A 19703-nucleotide genomic window follows, 5' to 3' on the forward strand; every position below is an offset into this window, starting at 1 on the left:
GGCAGCTCTGCCAAAAGCCATATGGTTGTGTTTTAGTTTTGCAAGCACAGTGCAGTAAAGAAAAGCGGTTGGGCCAAGAGAGAAGTGAAGGGAGGAGGGAGGAGGAATGGAGCTTCAGATGGCTAAATGAAGGTAACCTCTCATGATTTGGTATTGGATATGGTATTTTTGTGTGGAACAATATGCTTGTTATTTGTGTTCTGATTTTCTTGAGGAGTGGGGCTCATGAAGAGCTCTTCTGCTACAGCTTCACTAGAGGCTTTGAGAGAGGCCTTACTGTCCTGAAATATCTTTTATTAAGGGTTTAAAAGATGTTCTTTGGTGAAATCTAAATTCCAAGCTCAGGCTCATAAGCAAAAAAAGGGAACCTGAAGGGTTTAAGTTTTTAGGAGCCTTTATGTTTTAGTGTAACAGTTGGAAGTGTTTTCCAGAAAAACTGCAGCATGTAGTTAAGAACAAGTATTCCTGTTTTAGAGGACATTTTTTGTTTATGAAATTCTTTTTAGATGTTGTCACCAGTTCTGATTTACTTGTGTAGAGCAATGTTAACAAGTCAACCAAGGCAATCCCCCACAGTACAGGAAATTATCCAAGATGTGTTAAGATACAGGCTTGACCTGCATGCTCTTCAGTATCAGGCAGACAGGACAGACAAGTGGTACGAGAGAAGAAGGGTCACCAAAGTGGGCTGATGGACATGGGAGCAGCCTGAAACCCTAGCCTCCACCTCTTCTTTCTTCTCTTCCTCCTCGTCCTCCTCCTCCTTTTCTTTCTTGACCGTTTTCTCCCAGGCAAATGCTGAACGACTCAACAAGGTTAATAGTTTGCAAGCTGTAGAACACTGCACTATCTCCCACTGAAACACAGATGCTACAGGATAGCTGCCATCGTGCTGCATAAAGAGTTTGAAGCCATTAAGATGGGTTTACAGAAGTGCCTCAGTTTCCCAGGAAATGTTCCCTTGACTTTCTGGTGTTCTTAGCTACTGCATAGACTCTCAGTGTATTTACACAGGTGCGTCACTGCAGTGCTTTCAGAATCCTATTCCAAAGAAAAAAATGCTCTACAATTCAAACCAGTGCATGTAAGCAATGCAGTTACATGTTGGTGAAGCTGAAAGGGGTATTCAGCCTTTCCTTAGTGGAAAGGGGTGAGCAGTGTTTATGCACAGGTAATATTTTTCTTGTCAGCTGAAAGAGTGAGTGTAGCTTAGGAAGGTGGCTGCAAGTCTCCTAAGAGGGCATTTGTTCAGTCCTGACTTCAAAGTAACACTTGCTCATCATGTAAAATACTGGTAAACAACACTAGCATAAGCTATAATTGGTGTTTGTGAGCAACTCATTTGTGATTTTTCTGTTCCTATCCAGAAATAATAGCAGGATTAACTCCTTCGTCAGCATTACACAGTCTGGGCTTTTTTTTAATATGCATCTAACGCAAAAAATAGTGTCCTGAGTCTTTGCTTGGGATCAGCCTCTGTGCTGGGTTTGAAAAAAAGTCATTTGTTACAAATCTGCAGGTACTTTCCTTTTCAAAGCCTTATTTAGTATAGTAATGATGTTTTGATAGATTATTCATAGACAATAACTTGTAGACATTGCTTCTGAATTAAGAGCACTCACATCTAGACCTCAAATCAAGACAGCAGTTCTAGTTTCCCTTCTGTGACTTCTTCTGAAATGTTTGAGTAAATTCAGTGTATTTTAAAGCAAGGGATCATCTGGCCTTTTGTTCAATGCTGCAGTGGTACAAAGAAGTATCAGCCTATCTCCCATACAAAGCTCTGGGTTCCTGTGTGCTGTGTCTGTGAAACTCTTCAGGGGTTGTCCATTTGTGGTGAACAGCAGGAAGGTCTCCAGGAAGGCCAGCAACAGTCATCCTAACCCGGGATTGGACACCTGCTCTCCATCCATGAATGATGTCTGGCCTTTTGGATTTGCTTCTTTTCCCCTCCCTTACATTCCCAATGGGTTGGCTTTAACAGAGGCCATTTCCAAACACTTACAAATGCTCCCAGCAACTTCCTTTCCAACTTCCAGCCTCCTTCTGTTCCCAGCCATGCTGTCTTTATTCCCATGCCCAAATGTAGCTGGTAGCTGTGGCAACAGCAGTAAAAACCTACATGGTGATACCAGGAGGTACAGAGCAGGGCAATGGTCTGTCTGTGGCTGGTGGTCCTAAAGTGCCCTTAGGGGACTGGTGGTACAGAAAAGCCCCCTGTGCCGTGGCCCCTATATGGGATGTTGTGTAACTGTAAATGTACACTTAAACTCCTTGAAGTCAGAGACATTTTAAACATGTGCCTACTTTCGTGTAGCTGACACATGGTCTACACATGCTTTGTCCTTCTCATCCCAGGACTGGATGATTTTTAATTCAGATTTCCCACTGATTCACCTTGTGTCTTGAGTTTGTCCCAGTATCTTTCCTACAACTAAAGTTTATGATGTCTTTTTCTTCCTGTGTCAAACAGGGTGTCCCCACTGTAAAAATGCCATTCCACATTTCACAACTGCTGCTGAAGTCTTTAAAGAAGATCGCAAGGTAACTTGCTGTTAATTATTTCTGTGATATTTAAGAATGCTTTCCATAATTTGTACTTTATAGGCTTTGCTTATTGATAAGGTGATAGGTTTGTAGATAAAATTCCTGTTACACTAAAAGAAATGTATCTGCATCATAGGGGTTGTATCTTTTTTGGTCAAATTGAGTTATACTTCCAACCTATTCTTTTTTCCCTAATTTGCTGTCTTTTATGTTTAAGTCTTTGTGTAAGAGTTACTTTGTATGAAGTGAAACACAATTCTTTCTCATTGAGGGATTAAATAAAGATAATTCACATCATCTCCATTCCCCTTCAACTTTTGTCAGCAGTTAGGGTGCATGTAGAGAAACCACAAGTTGTGTGATAGTCCTGAAAACCTCAATCATATAACTAATCCTTGCTTGCATAGCACAAAATACAATTTATTTCTGTTAATTGGCTGACTTGAGCCCAGGATGTTCCTCTAGGACCCTGATGCTTCTGCCTTGAAAATGCATCTGATGGCTGAATCACACTGGGTAATTTCCTTGCATCAGCTGAACCATTTTAACTGAGCACATGCAGATCTAGGATTTTAAAAAACCCACTTGAGCCCCTGGATTTAACCAGATAACTAGCTAGGAACCTGTTTGTTATCTTTCAGTGAACCATATTTCATTCTGATCTCTGAATTTGTTCCAACTTCACAATTACTTTGTGTTTAGGTGTGGTAAGGAAAAGATTGGCAATTTAATATGGAAATTGCTCTCTACACCTTCCTCAGGAGGGGAAATGGAGATGCTGAGCTCTTCTCCCTGGAATCCAGTGACAGAACACATGGAAATAGTTCAAAGCTGTGCCAGGGGAGGTTCTGACTGCACAGTAGGAAACACTTCTGTACCAAGAGGGTGATCAGTCCCTGGAACAGGCTTCCTGAGAGAGGTGGTCAATGCCCTGAGCCTGTCAGTGTTTAAGGGACATTTGGACAACATCTTAACAACAGGCTTTAACTTTTGGCCTGAATTGGTCAGGCAGCTGGACTAGATAATCCTTGTAGGTCCCATCCAACTGAAATATTTTATCCTATTCTGCATTCTAAATGAAGAGGTAATTTTGTAACAGTTGTACTCCATAACAGAAGAATTTTTGTAACTTTTTTTCTTTTCCTCTCGTCTGTTCTGTAACTCACATAAGATGCATCAGATTGGCAAGAAACAAATCATTCTTGTATCACTGACTGCATTAAATTAGGAGTCCATCACTTCTGCCCTCTGGCACACAGTAGATTCATAGGCATGCAGCTTTTAATTCTCCTATTGCTGTAAATTAGTTTGCTCAGATGCCTTTTGGTTACTTTTTTGTTTCCAAGATCTCTCAGAAAGTATCCTTGTTTTCCCACTTTTCTGGTAGTTCCCAAGGTAGCCTCTCTTTCCTAAACTCATTAAAATTTCAGTCAGAGGAGGTGAAACAAATGTACCAAGCAATGTGAAACTTGCTTATTAGAGCCCCAGGATGTATTAACAAGCAATCTGAATCATGGCACAGTTAGTTGGACAGGGTGGTGGTGGGAAATGCAGGCCTGGGAAGCTTTTCCTTCAGACTGCAGGTTATGAAAGGACTGCAAGAGCGGAGCAGTGATTGACAGTTGCAGCTCTTGATTCAGTTTAAGGCCAAAGTGGAGAGATATAAAATGTAATGAGTTGGAACAGGAGAGACAGTAGGGAATATTAAGGCTGGTACAGTTTTAAAGAAGTGTGTGCAGTTAGGGAGAATGGTGTTATTCCACCCCAATGACTTATGAAAGTGCCAGGGATTGATTATGTTGGGAGCCCCTATTTAATTGTGTACAGCTATAACCTGCCAAGGTGCTCCTTGCTGCCAGTTTGTGCCATTGTGGAAAAGAAAACAAACTGGTTTAGACTTTAGAAGGGTACATTGCTGTTTCCAGAAGTAGCACGGGGCATATTCCCATGTTTCAAACTGGACTGAGCCTTCAAACTAATTTGTAGTTTCTGTAGGGTTTCAAACTTACGTAAAATCACTGCTAAAGAGGAAGGAATATTTATGCTTTCAAAAACAGGGCAAGATTACTAATTTTCATTTTAAGTAGTAGTTTCTTTTCACTACTTCATTTCTGTAGTAGTGTCCTTTTTTTGTTTCCCTGGAGAAAAGTTTTTCACTTAACAGAGTATGGTAGCATTTAAACTTTATCTTCTTTTTAAAAGAAGGGTCTTTTAATTAAACATTTAATCCTGCAGAAGCAAAAGAACAATCAAAAACTTTCCATCCTTGAATTGGTTATAAATGGTATCTTAAAAGGTATCCTTTGGGAGACTTTGAGTCTTTACATTGGAATTTTGAAGATGAGCAGAGCTTGAAGCTGTTAAATACGTGTCTCTGGTTCTGCAGATTGACTGCAAGGGGGTGGTTTTGGCGCAGGAGCCCCCCTCCCCCGGGGCTGTGTGTAATGCTCTGTACTTTTTCATCATCTGCACTGCTGGAGTTGGAGTTTAAAAATGCACTGCTCAGAACATTGGCCCCAAATGTCAGCTCTCATCGGCCACATCACTGCTGGTGGTTTTAGCAGGAATCCCCAGCCTGCTCGCTGGCCTGGGGCAGTCCTGTGGCTGCTGCAAAGCACGGCTCGGGCTGGGACTCACAAACCAGAGCCTCCAGTCTTTCCATCTTCCTGGAGAAATTCAGTGCCAGTAGGACCAGATCAGTGGAGAGGCTACTCCAGTGGCAGTGAGTGTATTGTTTCAGTTATTTAAAAGGAAAAAAAAAAGCCATCTGGAGCATTCTTACCTTGGGGTGCTGTGGCCTTAGCACACAGCTGCCAGGGGAAAGCCTTTGGCCAGTGCCCCACAGCTCAAGTTCTGGCAGTGACCAGTGAACGTCAGAAAATGCAAATGTGAGGGTTGTCACTTGGCTGAACAGATTGAAGAGCAGGAAGGCATGTTCAGTAACTGCTCCATAGTCTTTCTTGGAAATGAAATCTTTAAAAAAATCTGCATTCTGCCTTTTGGCTGATCCTAAAGCTCAGCTTGAAGGAACCGATTTGTGATCTTCCAGCTTGGATTTGCGGAAGGAAAGCTCTTGACTCCTCAAGGCCTCTCAGTAACAAATCTCTGGCACTCCTGCAAAGGGACTGCTCTTTGACCAATCTTTCCATTTTCACAGGAGACTGTTCCTGTACAAATGCATTGACCCAAATCAGAGCACCACAGCTGCATTCTAGTGAGTTCTGACAGAAATAGCTGTGGCAGAGATTGCTGGAAAGGGTGCAGCAAGTGGGGTGAGCTGGGGTGTTAGTGGGGGGCTGCCAGTCAGCAGTGAAACTGGTGGGTCCCTGATGTGTATTGTGAATCACAGTTTAAAATGATTATACCAATCAAATGACTGTGCAGAGTTATCCAAATGAGTTAATATTTTAGTTTGGCAAGGAATTTGATGCCTGTTTGCTTAAAAAGCATGTGCTGAATTTCTTTTTAATTAGACTCATTAAATATGGTGATGTTAGCACTGTACATCATGGTGCACTAATGGATGTCCCCTTTGCAAATAGGCCTGCTTTGAGAAGAGCTGATGAACTGCACCTCCTGTAATGCTGCTATGCCACATCTGGGCAACTAATAATGAATGTCCCATTTGCAAGGCCTTTCACTTTGAGAACAGTAGCTCCATTGCAACAAGCTTTAGCAGACCAGCCCCTAACTGCTATCAGGATCCAGAAGAGGTGACATCAGTTAAAACCTATGGAGTAATCATAGAGAAGAATGCACATCTGTCTTATTTATAGGTGTTTTTAAGACATTTGGCAACAACAGACTTTTTTACTAGTAATCAGGTAATTGTCATCTGGAATTGATTATACTTTAAAAATGTTGGTTGGAAGCATTTATTTCCGTGCTGCAATTTTGTTTTTGCTTTTTTTAAGCTTATCAAATATCATTCCTCTCTGAAATCAATATTCAGTTAGCTATTCACTTCCATTTTCATAACAAAAGTCAATATTAGCTCTAGCAGAGATTTATTTCCTTGAATCAATAAACCAGTGTGTGGCAGTACATACTTTAACAGGAGAGCAACTGTGATTGCAGGGGTTATTTTTACTGTATCATCACATGGTGACTGGGAGACAAACTGTTAAAAAGAAAGAGCTTTAAGAACAGAAAGGAGGAGTTACCTGGAAGGTCAAGGGATCCCACTTTCAATTTTCTACACAGCTGTTTGAACCGTTGAATGTAATTGTGTTTCTTACCTGTAAGATCCCTCTAGAGCAAAAAGTTATTTCATAATTCTGTTGGATGGAAACTGTGATTCATGATGTATGATTAGATTATACTGCAAGTACTTCTCTTTCCTTCTAACACTTAGTAACAAAATAAGGCATCACCCTTCTGGTACAGTTGGGGCACATGGAGATCAGTGGTCACATTTTCAGCATAGCTCCACTTCTACTGAAGCACCTAAATGAAAAGTTCTGGTTTTTGCAACAGCTCAGCTTTTGTGATCAGCCCTCTTCATCTGAAAAACATGCCATGCCCTACTTCTTCAGAGCCCTTCAGAGCTGCTCATACACTGCTCACGGTCTATTGCCATGCTGAGTTAAGTTTGCAACCCTGTAGTTAAGCTTCCAGTTTTTTGGAAAAACCATGAAAAATTATTGTGGTATTCCTTTTTCAAGTAAAGGTATTTTCCAGTCCCATATGTTGCTAGACTCATATTAACCTGTACTTACTATGGAAAAATGCATACTTATTTTGTGGGTTATTGTTGTTGCTGTTGTTATCAATATTATCCATTACTATACATACTCACCTGATATTATTAATGATTATAGGGTGCATACCAGTGGTGAGGAACTACCTGTAAAATTAAGAAAGTTGGATGTACTCCAAGAAACTTCCTCTGGGGTCCACAGTCTCTGATTGATTATCTTTTCATTTGATAACGTTTCTACTCCTGGTACAGCTGCTGAACCAGGCTGGTGATAGACCTGAACAGCATTGGCTCTGGAGAAAGAACTTATATATAATGATGTATTGTCAATATCTGAGGCAGCAGAGCTTTGGGTTATAGAGAATCCATAATCCCATGGAGTTTTGTGCATGTTGCAGATAGAGCACTTACAGCTTTTTCTCCCTGAAATGTTTTTTCAGTGGATTTTCCCCTCTGGTTAGAGTAAAGCTCAAGAAATTAAATTTTAGCCCTAACAATCAAAATCTCCATAAAATCAGTCTTGCCTTCTGAAAGCTGTTACAGTGGATTTTTCCATAATGGACATATATATATATATATATACAAACACACATAAACGTGAGACCAGTGTTAGCAGAGTTTCTTTCACAGATTTTTAGAGGGTTTTTGCCTCTTCATGAGAGGGAATTCGTGAGAGGTGATGCCAAGTGTCTTGGCTCCTGGACACCTATCACAGATACCTTATGCTTAATATGTCTGCAGTTTCTGGTTGAATAAACCTAGTGGGTTTGTAGGTCAAAGCATGTAGGTCTTGTGAACCTGTGCTGTCCAGTGAACTTCTGTGTAACTTGTTGCAGGTAGTTGAATATGAAGATCAATTCTGAGAGGAATATTCTCCAGAAGTCTGACTACATTTTGAGAGAGATTTTCTGGGGTGTTATTTTTCCTGACTCAGTTTCCTTCTTTAGTGAAGCAGAAAAGCTGCCTGTTGCTAAGAGGGTTGAGAATGAGGGGAAACTCCACCTACAGTGGATCACTGCTCACTTGAGCCAGGACTCTGCATCTTTCTACATGCAGCCTTTCAGTAGAGCCATGCAGGAATTCACTCTGGTAGGACACACCTCTACCAGCAATGGAGCTCAGTATTGACAGTCCATGAAAACACAAAGCAAAAGGGCATCAGTGCTATTTGTTGAAATTCTGGTGTGTCTCAGAGTTCAGCTGTCTGGAGTTGATAGAATTGAGAGAAGAATTGGTCCTCAGTCCAGAAGTGTGTTTTGCTACAAGTGTTTTCCAGCATCACTTTTCTCTCAGTGCACTGTATTTGATCTTCCGCTGTGAGACAGGCAAGACAATTAGGACTGTGATGCTATGATAATGAGTGCACAGAGATGGTAGCAGCCTCTATATTTAGGCTGCCTTAACATTTCCAATCTAAAGCAATCACTCAAGCTCTCCTAAGTACTCTTACTCAGCCACTGTTGGCAGCAGTCATTGAAATGCAGCCTCAGATACAGTCTTGGGAATCAGATGTTTCTCTATGAAATTTTGCTCACGTCTGTATGAGTTACAAGGCTTTTGAAAATCGCCGTCCTCTTCTCTCACTGGCTGTAAAACCAACCAAATGTGTGTGTTCTGAAGAGCTGGGCTCAAAATGGTGTTTGCAGGAGCAGTGGTGGGGCTGTGTGGGAGCTTGCATTAGGAGCATTGCAGAGAGGACAGACCATGGACATGTCTCCCAAATGCTATTCCAGATGTGCCATTAGACCTGTTAGACACAGCATTGGACTCATGTGGCTGCTGTGGATGACGCAGACTGGGATCTCTGTGTGCACAACTAATGCACAGATGGTCCAGCTTAGGTTTCCATGTGCTGAGGAGAGCTGTGTCTCAAGGACGCTACTGAGCGTTTCTGTCAGAAGCCACCTCCTTAACGTCCATCAGTCATCTGTTCTGAGGCAACAGGTGAAGATGTTCTGAACAAGGTTAACAGTGGCTTGTAGCATTGCATTCCTGCACTGCACCCTCTCCTCACTGGGGGCTGTTCTCACAAAAGCTTTTTGTAAATGAAAATGGACTCTTTGCTCCAGCCAGTACCAGTTTAGATGTTTCCAGAGATACAGATAAAGAGAGCTTCTCTTACTTCTTCCTTCCAGTGTACTAAAAACTAATTTTCTTAATGTCCAAGACACTAAGAACAGATGGATCATCAGTCACAACAGCTTCATGCCTCAAACCAGCTACTAAGATCTGGATGAGTACATGCATACCTTCCCCTTTTTCTGGCTGTAATCTCTCCCTGTGTGATATTTAGTGCAGTGAGAAAAAATTTATTTTATTTATTCTTTTAGTTTTTAGGAAACCAGGACTTCAGTATTCTTTCTACCTTCATGCTGTGTCATCAAATAAATGTTTGTCTCCATTCTAAGCCTTTCTTTACACAGAATTAGCCAACATCTCTAAATTTTGGCTGGTTGCTAAGGTCAGGAAGGCAAGAATACTTAGATGAAACTCCTCTGCAATTTATTATTTCTAACCTTTCATTTAAATTGGACCTGAATGTGTAGGAGTCTGTGTTTACAGAAAGAAAAAAAAAAAAGGGATCATACATGTTTTTAACAGCTCTCAAGAGTCCTGGTTCTGTAATAGCCTTATTAATGTTTAAAATAAAAAAAACAGATATTTAAGGTAAGAACACTGTTCATTTATCTAGTACTTTCCACCTGAAGATAGAGTAAGCAAGATCATACTGAGTATTGTCTTGTTGGGCTTTCAAAGTCGTAACAAAACAAGCAAATTAACTGAAGTTGGCTTTGCCAATCTCTTTCAATTACTGCTAGGAGAATGAGATCAGGTTTTCTCATTTTGACAGTGTCACCATGAAACAGGAGGGCTTTGTGGAATATTAAGTGATCTTTTAATTATGGAAGCACAGTTCAACTGCATCCCTAAAGTCATGCTAGCAAAAGGTATTTCGATCAGCTGTTTGAAGGAGGCTTGTGGAACGGAAATTTCAAATTAAGATGTGTCTGCTATGAAATTAGCACTTGATAAATTGCAACCCACAAAAAAGTTGCAAAATGTCATTCCTCTGATTTGTTTGGTTTTTTTACATAGGTTGTACTTTAACATGCTTGCCCTTCAGCAGGGCCTGGCTTGCGCTGTGAAGGCAGAGCTTGTGTGAGCAGCTTGCATTCAGAGCCCGAACTGCTGCTCACAGGAGCAGTCAGGGTGAAATCACAGCACAGGGTTCAGTTGCTTTGAGTAGAAGCCTATGAATTACATTTTATTTCAGCATCAGATCTGTTAAGGGCAGCCCCTCCTTAATTCTTCAGACGGTGAGGACTTGAATGTTCAGAGCTGCTGCTCTGGGGCTCTGAGGTTGTGTTTCCTCACCCTGCCTGTGTGGAAGCAGGCAGGGACTGAGGGTGTTGCTCCACTGCCAACAGGCTGAAAGTGTGGCAAGGCTCTTTCCTTCTCAGGGTTTGTCTATGTGACAGTAGCATCTAGAGATTTCAAAAGGAATTAAAGCCCATTTTGCTAATGGCTGCATATAATGTACAGTCCTGAAAAAAGACAAGAAAGGAGATACAAACCCAGGCTGAGACTGTAAGCAAGCAGCCTTCTTCCCTATGTGCAGTGCTTGGTAGACAATGCCCTGTCCTCTTATCCATCCCCATTTGACCTTGGAAGAGCTGCATGGAGTTTAGAAAAGCTATTTGGAGTAGAAATCATTAATCTCTGAATAGGCTGTGTAAGTGACCATCCATGTTTGGTAACTTCACCGAGCATTAGCCATGCCACAGGAAGGAGGATGGGTTAGCTGGATCATTAGTGTCACCAAAGCCACTGTCACTGTTCATCACTTAAAACCAAAGTGGAAGAAAAATATTGCAGCATGACAGAGCTGTGACCACTGTGCTTGGATTTGGTTTTATTAACCCAGCCTCTGGATTTCCTGTTTGGAGTTGAATGCAGAGCTAAGTGGGAAGGTGATTTTCTGCTCTGTGAGTTGAACATGTCATGCAGCTGCACAGGCCAGGTGATGACCATCCTCTGCTCTCCCTCCACAGCTGAACCCTTACAGAAGCCATTGCATGTTTGGCAGAAGACTTGGACCTCTCACATTGCTAAGGCTAAGATGCAGCAGCATCACCATGAAGTGGGCTCTTGCTTTGTCTTCTCCTGCCTCAGCGTGATCTCTTGTGTTTCAGATCGCCTACGCTGCAGTGGACTGTGCCAAAGGACAGAATCATGACCTGTGTAAGCAGGAGGGGGTTGATGGCTACCCCACCTTCAACTATTACAACTATGGGAAATTTGTGGAAAAATATACGGGAGATCGAGGGGTAAGTGAAAGCAAGAGTTATCACCTGGTACAGGGAGGAAAGTCTCCTCTGCCTGTCCTGCCTTGCAAATGAACACTGCAGAGTGAATTTCTACCGTGCTGGAAGAATGTTGAACTGCCTCTGTTGCTGTCTTACATGGATTGTACCACAATCCTGTACATCTCTGCATTAGGAACACACTTGGTCTATTTTTAGGAACATGAGAAGAGGAAAAAGGATTAGAGTTGGTAATGCTCTTTGTATATATTTTATTCTTTAAGCTGAAGTCTGTCAGTGAATTTGGACTGAGTGAAAGGGAAGGGTTTATTGCATGTGCTGCTGGCAGAAATGCCAGAAAACACAGGACTTAACTCCTGTCAGTTCTGGATTGCATGGACACTGCAAACGTGTTACAGGTCCACCAGGCTGCCAAATGGTGACAGACCATTGGTTTTATAGCCAGGACAAAGCTGTCCTTTGGAGACTAGGGGAAAGTAAATATCTCATTTGCCCTGAATCAGATTCACTCCTGGCACTCTGGATGGGAAGAAAAATCATGCCATCTACCCCTGGGCTGAAGTTTCATTCTTTTGTCCTGCTGTGGCCAGCTAATTATATGCTATGAGGGCAAGAAATGGGGGCAGAAATGGCATAATGCCTTCAGTGGTTGTAAAGTGCCTGAAAATAAGGAAGCAATTAAATTATTTGTGGGCCGCCTTTGTCACAACCTCCTAGAGGGAGGTTACTCCTCAGCAGCCATTGATTACCTGGGGTCTGCAAGAAAAACTTGGGGTCTTTGAGCCATGCAGTGATTTTGAAAAAAGATTCTTACCTGAAAGTTATTGCTGCTCTTAGAGCTCAGAAAATTATGTAGAAGCATGAATTTAAAAGCCAGGTTCTGAGGTTCTCTGTTAGTCAGGATCTTGGGGAAGCTTTCATGGAGCTTCGCCTCCCAGTTTTCTTCAGCATACTTGGACCCCAGTAATTACCATTTGATGGTGCTGATCCAGCCGTTGTTATGGAGTTTTAGTTCCAATTCTGGATCTTTTCTTAAAAGTAAAGATGAGTGCAGTAGCCAACAATTGAAGTAAGATTTCAGCCGCAGTTTTTGCATCTCTAACCCATACTTAGAGAAACTATATATGAAAGAAAGGATCCGTGGTGGCTCATAAAAAGAATTTATATCCAACACAGGAGTGCTCTGAGGCACAGCAGTTGGGAGATACTTGTCCATATGCTGGATAGTGGACTAACAAATCCCCTATATGCAGCCAACCTTTCTTGGATAAAAATTACCCAACAGGAACATCCCAATCTCTCTGCTGTTGGCTGCTCTGTTCCCCTTCCACCTCTCTGGGGACCTACTGTCTTCTGCTTGTGCAGCATTGAATTAGGGTTTGTTATCTCTTACCATGGTAATGCTGGAGGCAGTGCTTAGCACAGTGCCTTTTGTGGGGGCTGTTGATTGCCAGATATCTCCAGGTGACAAATGGCCGAAGCTTGTCACTTCATTTATTTTCAGTGGAAGAATAGTCAACAGTTTTAGGAAAGTGTTTTTGTTGTTCAGCCTTCTAAAAGCTTTGTGGTTTGGTTTTGGTTTTGGTTTTTTTTGTTTTGTTGTTCCCCAGCATTGTTTAAAGTCTTTGACTTCTTTTAGTTGCTCTCTACCTTTGGTATTTTCCCTCTTCATCACCAGTTTTGAGTGGTGTATTGTGTGATGGTTTAAATGCAAAAATGGTCAGATTGGGTGGGAGCAGTGCTACTTGCCCAGAAAACTTCAGTGTTGGGGTACCAGTAGGCAGTGTATTCCAACACAAGTGTTAACATCTCCACCCATCTGAGCCTTCTGAAATGCCTGAGAACTGTGTTCATAGCTTTCCTTGGAAAAGGAAGCTGCTGGCATTCAAGAGCCTTAAATCATAAGTTGTTGAAATACAGAGGTTGGAATCTAGACAACCAGGTTGAAAATTTTTGATAATAATTTTTGTAGTAATTAAAAAAAAAAAGTTATTTCCATCATTGGAATATTTGGAAAAGGAGGAAAATCGTGATCAAAACTGTTAGAAGATGAGTGGCAAGTGTGTATATAGTCAACAAACAATCCAGTAACTGCTTTTAAAATGACACAAATAACATACAAAGGCAGCTTGAAAATGTCTTTTGAGTGTTTTCAACAAAAAGGCATCAATGGCAGTTCTAGTGACAGATTTTACCTTGTCCTGTGAGTTTTAGGGCCTTTTTCTCTGTGTCCCATCTCTTCAAAGTTTGACACGTGGGATGCGCATGGATATTTTCCCCTTGCATTGCACTGGAGCAGCACTGGAGCAGAGCGTGGTATGATGAGGCAATGCAGAAGCAGTAACTGCTCCTTAGTTTCTGTTCTGCCATGGGGTACAGAAACTAAACAACTGCTCCTTAGTTTATATTCTGCTGGGATACAGAAGCTCAAAGTGTTCTTGATGCATTGTTTTGCTTTGTTGGTAAAAATATGACCCATATTTTTCTTCCTTCAAAACCAGGAGTCTGGATTCACCACTTTCATGCGAACCCTGAGAGAAAGAGATCATGAAAGAGTAGGCAAGAAGAAGGACGAACTGTAGTTTTTGCCTCAAAAGAAGCTTTCCGCTGCACTGTGAATGGTTCCAGGTCCTTTGTTGATGCACCTGAGACTTCACATATTCTCAAGACAGAGACTTTTTTTTTATAAATAGCCATGGCCATTTTGTACAATTTTGAAATAAAGTGAAACCACTTGATTTTTAAAAGGAAAATAAATTAGAATGTTGCCATAATGTTTTAAAGAAAACTTAGCATTCTCTCTCATGTTGGGAGACTATGCCCACTGACACTCCTATGCAATATTTTTGTAGTCTGTAGCGTGTCTGTAGGTGATGTTGTTTGTTAGGGTGAAATTTTTGTTCCGGTATTGCAGTATATGTAAAAAACAAAGGGGAGGGGACACGGTTTGGTTTGGGTTTGTTTTGTTACATTTTGTTTAAATCAGTCCAGGAAAATGGGATTTGTAAGTCACAGATTTATTCAAATGCAGTTTTACATTCTTGTGAAATAGTTATGTGTTTGTGACTGAGATTTGGGGGGAACAATTTTAAGGTGCTCAGGGATAAATAAGGTATCTGAGTTAATGAAGACATTAACATTGACCAGTCCAGATCTGTTAATTTCATTTAAACCTCTCTGGTCTTTAAATCAGAACTGTTTACATACCTTTATAAAATGTATTGAGTGAATTAAGCCACACATCAAAAATCAGCAGAGCATGGGTGAAATGAAAAACCCTCCTTCTTTGGCATCAATACTGTATGTATCTGTGAGTTATGGCAGGAATGATTATCTTATAGAGGTACATGGTTACTCTTACAGGGAACACAGTCTCCCTTCAAGTTATGATTGGGTCATATCAAATATCTGTTGTAAAGTGTTACGTTCAGCTGTTCTGATAAATGCATAATACTAAATGCATAATAATTATGGTAATGCAGTAATTGTGTGTATTACCTGTTTACATTCCAAAAGTTTATCTTCATTTGTAGGAGGGATTTTTCCTTTTTTGCTCCTTAAGGAGTTGCACAAACAATCTCTCTCTGACAGTCATCACTGTAAAACCTGTATCAGCAGCAGTTGAAATGTGTTACACTTTGGATGCTTAAACAAAAAAAAAGTTGATCTGGAAGTACTTCTGTCTTCACAGGAGGGGAGAGGGAGGGGCAGGATTCACCTTGAACCAGAAATAAATTTTTAAAAAGACAAGTATTTTTATCATTAATCAGCCTTGTTCAGCTTCTTCCCCGCTGGGCCAGTGACCACAGCTGGTGGTGGCTTAGGAAGAGCCAGTGCACGCAGGACGAGTTCCCACTGCCCGTGGCTGGGACATCCCAGCCTTGGGGAGTGCTGGGCAGCACTGCAGGTGTGTGGTGGTGTGAGGGTCAGCCTCCCTCTGCCCTGGCACTCCAGGGGGCACAGAACAGCTTCCCACAGCAGAGAGCTGTGACCTGCGTCTGAAACATTCCTCTTGCTCCTCAGTCTGCCTGTCTAGTTTTCTTCTAGTTTGGACCTGCAGGCCGTGCTGAGGGGCTGCTCAGGAGGTGAATGGCATCTTATCTCCTTCCTGGGTGTTTTTTCCTTCCCTCTCTTGCCTAATTAATGGCACTGTATATTTGGCACCGTTAAGCTGCTGAAGCCATTAGTGAGTATTGTGGAATACCAGCAGCCTGATTGGCCTTGTATGGTAGCCAGCTTGTTAACCATGACATCAGTTGGAATGGCCATGGAGCTGTGCCAAGTATCTTTTCTTATTAGGCACCTGATGAGCCTCTTCACCCAAAAAAATCAGCTGCCTGATAGTACATAATGTTAAAATGTAAAAGTAGCTTAATTTATGAAGTCTCTTACTCTGTTTTTTTCCCTTTCAATTAGCACAGTTACTTATGTTGTGTATAGCACTTTTACAGAAGATCATGGTAATTCTTTATTTCAAGCTATCCTCACGTAAGTAGCAGGCACTCCACCCTGCATTTAGGAAACTACATATTGATGCCATTTGATCTCAAACAGGAATTCTTCTGCTTTTAGCAAACTATCAAATATGATCAGTCCAGAACTTGCTGCATCTCTTTTGATCTCAGAGTCAAAGCAGCTGGCACTAACGAAATAACAGCCTCCAGAAAATGTTGAGCATTTCTGTGCATAGGCTGTGCCTATGTTTGTGCTAATTGGTGAGAAATGTAGACTTCTTCAAAAATAAGAAAGAAAAAAATGATAGCTTGCCAATGGTGACTTCACTAGTCAGGATCATTCTGAATTATAGGCTTTAGTAAATGTTTAGGATAAGACAATTGCACACTGTGCTTCAGACTAGTAATTCCTTACAGCCGGTTACACCATAATAAAATCAGGAATTCTCATTTTTCCCTTCAGTCTTTTGTCAGTTACTTCTTGGACTTGGGCATTCATTTTTTTCTTGGCTAATCATGTGTTAACGCACAAATATAAAATATTTGAGAATACTTTACCTTCTGTTACAGGGTCATGACTCATCTGATTTATGGTCTGAATGGTTTTTGAAAAATACAGTTTTGAACAACATAAATTATTACATCAAATGGCTGACAAAAGCCTTAGTTACCATGAACTAGAGTGCACCAGGAGCTTGGAGCTTTGCTTCCAAGCCTTTTTAATTAGTAGGCCAGGTCTGGATATCAGTCACACTGTTTTAGTTCTGTTGCCTCCAGTAAAGCAAAACTTGGTGTTTTTATTTGCTAGTGAAGTCAGTTTATGTTTATATTTGCTAGTGAAGTCAGTTTATGTTTATATTCACATCAGACACATTGAAATTGAAATATGTTATTATTTTCTAAAAACTGTGAATGAAAAATATATGTAAGAGCTCTTATTTTCTGTATTTAAATGGTTGGTCATTTCACACATTCAGAGTTTCCAGCCTGTCGCAGTAGATGCGTAGCCCAGGCATTCATAATCACACAGGAATTTCTGCCATGGTTAAAAGTGAGTAATCTGGGCTTTCAAGTCATGAATCATTTATCAGCAAGAAACTTAATTGCTGATAACAAATGGTTTGCAGTGAATCAGAGATTCTGCTCTTGCAATTATGGGGTTGGTCTTTCAGTCTTTTTAAGGTGTGATTCAAGGGTCTTGGACATCTGCTACATAGTTAACCCTAAGCAGATTAAATCTTGTCGAGGAAGGGTAAAACATGTACACAGCAGAGAGGCTGAGCAAGGATTGTGCATCACTTTGTTCCCTAGTGTTGGCTTAAACAAGATATAAATAGCCCACAGGGCTGTGTTAGTCCTGCTGTGTGGTTGGACCAAGAGATGAAGGGCAGCAAGGCCAAGCTTTTTGTGCATACTGGAAGCTGGAGAGGAAATGGTTTTCCCATCTAATGAAAGAGCCTGAGATGTTGGACTTGTTTCATCTGCCAAAAGGAGGGAAAAGTTCCCAGGAGAGTGAATGCTCTGGGATATGGCAAACACAAGTTGGGAGTCCCAAGATGAGTATAGGCTTCTATCCCAGCCCCTGTGACCCCAGAGGATGATTTGGCTCTGTTGTAATCCATCTATCTCTTACCCAGTAACTGTGGCCTCACTTGCTCAAACCAGAGCAACTCCTCCAAGAGAGGCTGGAAGAGACTTGCTTTCCAATCTGAGTCAAGAAAAGCAGCCTAAAAAAACCTCAATTTCCTCTTTCCCCCTGCTTTAAATTGCATTTTGGATCTGACAGCCATGTTGACCCCCAAGCCCTTCCTAAATAGTTGCAGTTGGGTGAAACAGCCTTGGGAATTTATCTAAACCAAATTAAGTCCCCAAATCTTGCTAACTTAAGAGCCTCTCAATAGTCATCCGCAAAGATAGATTGATATTACTGGTGAAAAGAGATGAGAGAGGTAAGGTCTATGTTCGTGCAGCATTTAATTTGGGAGTAAAAAAGCAGATAAAACTCCCATTATGAGTAAGCTCTAAGAGAATGCTTCAGAGAGTCTTGTTTCAGATGGAATTGCTTTATGGGTGATTTTGATTTTAGAGGCGAACTGCTTTTCAAAAGAAACGTCAAGACCTGGTGACGTAGCCTACAGATGTTTTGTCTGTTTGCCTTTTAAAAAATAAAAAGTAAAATCACTCTCCATATTCTTGATAGTGCTGTATTACAAGAAAGAAATGTTGCCTACATGGATTTCCTAGAATAACACTGAACCCCTGCCAACTGCATTTTACAAACTATGAAACAAGCTATTTGCTCCAAATGACACTCGGGAGAGAGGGGACTGCTGCCCACGTGCACCTCGTTTTAATTTAATAGCTTACTTTAGTGTGATTGGGTCTATAATGGAACACTGGGATTGCAGGAGTAAATTCTGAAAACTGAGAGGTCGGGGAAAATCAGCTTTTATCAGCAGGTGTTGAGCACTGTAGCCAAACGCTGGCATTTCCTTTGCCTTTGGCAGCCCAGCATCCCTGAGCGTTCCATGGCTCTGCTGGAACCACAGGAGTGCAGCCCTTTGGCTAATCCGGTTGTGTACATTACTGCTCTGTGCTGGAACTGATTGGAAACCAGAATTTTTCCCATTAGTTTCTTTGACTGGTCATAAGAAGATGATAGGTTTTCTCTGCACATCCTGCTTTTATTTACAGAGTGAGGAAGGAGGATACCTGGGTGTCTACAAAGGAAATGAAGCCAAATGCCATTTTTTCTGCTGGCAGCCAGGATTCCTGGGGACTGACCAATGCTGCTGAAATACTTCCTGCAAAGCACTGTCGACTGGCTTGGCTTTTGCAAGGTCTTGGAAGGCACTGTGTGATGCAATATTGCAAAAAATCTCAGTATCCAAGGCAGCAATTTCCAACCCTTGGTTTCTGAGGAGTTAAGCTAAGTATAAATCATCAGCCCAGTGTAGCTGGTTTTGAGACATAAAAAAAGTGGTCTGTTAGCCAAAAATTTAGGAAATCATGGCTCTAATGCAGGCCATAGGATGTGTGGGTGTTTCCACACAGCTGCCCAACCTGGTCCTTGGTTTGTAAGATTCCTGCTCCTGGAAGTCCTGTCCTCCTGCCCCGAGCACTCGGCACTGCTGCAGGGAGACAGCGCTCCTTAAGGACAGTTATTCTATGCTTAGAAAGCATCATAGTGCTAATTATTCTCATTAGCTTTGAGCCACTAATAAATTATCTTTCCTATTGCTCTTCCATCACTCAGTAATGAGAACCATTTAGCCAGATTTTGCAGATACTGCTTGCTCCCTCTCTACAGCATGATTCCCTGCAAGCATTCATCATAGGAAAAGAGCTACGTGAACAAAATCTTTTCAAATTAGTCTCTGGTGCCCCAGTTAAGTGGGTGTCTACATCGCAGGCATGCAGAAGAGCCTTCTTCATTAATATGTGCAATTCTGCCCGAGCTGATTAGCTCTTGCAGCTCATTTGATAGCAAATGTGTAAATCCGTCACACTCTAAATGCCAAATATGTGCACAGTTAAATTATGGAGAAGTAAGAAACTGCAAGAGTTGGGAGTCTTTATTTGGAAAAAGAGGTCCTTATCCCATGCATTAAATTGGAGCTCTGGGTTTATCTAGAGCATTTGTCACTCCTCTGCTTTGTCATTTTACTGCTGGCAAAA

The 19703-nt window shown here is 41.4% G+C and overlaps 1 protein-coding gene across 2 annotated transcripts in view; it reads left to right on the forward strand.

Moving 5' to 3' along the window:
• Positions 1 to 16487, forward strand: part of PDIA5 (protein disulfide isomerase family A member 5) — a 99128-nt gene extending 82641 nt beyond the window's left edge. The window contains exons 15-17 of one of the 2 annotated variants that reach the window (XM_032115119.1): positions 2474 to 2544; positions 11440 to 11574; positions 14073 to 16487. In XM_032115119.1, the coding sequence (XP_031971010.1) occupies positions 2474 to 2544; positions 11440 to 11574; positions 14073 to 14153 (287 nt within the window). In that variant the 3' untranslated portion in view covers positions 14154 to 16487. The remainder of the gene's footprint in view (positions 1 to 2473; positions 2545 to 11439; positions 11575 to 14072) is intronic. The other variant, XR_004241367.1, reaches the window with a different exon arrangement.
• Positions 16488 to 19703: the final 3216 nt, after the last annotated feature.

This window comes from Corvus moneduloides, chromosome 7, assembly GCF_009650955.1.
Source record: "Corvus moneduloides isolate bCorMon1 chromosome 7, bCorMon1.pri, whole genome shotgun sequence".
Taxonomy (NCBI): domain Eukaryota; kingdom Metazoa; phylum Chordata; class Aves; order Passeriformes; family Corvidae; genus Corvus; species Corvus moneduloides.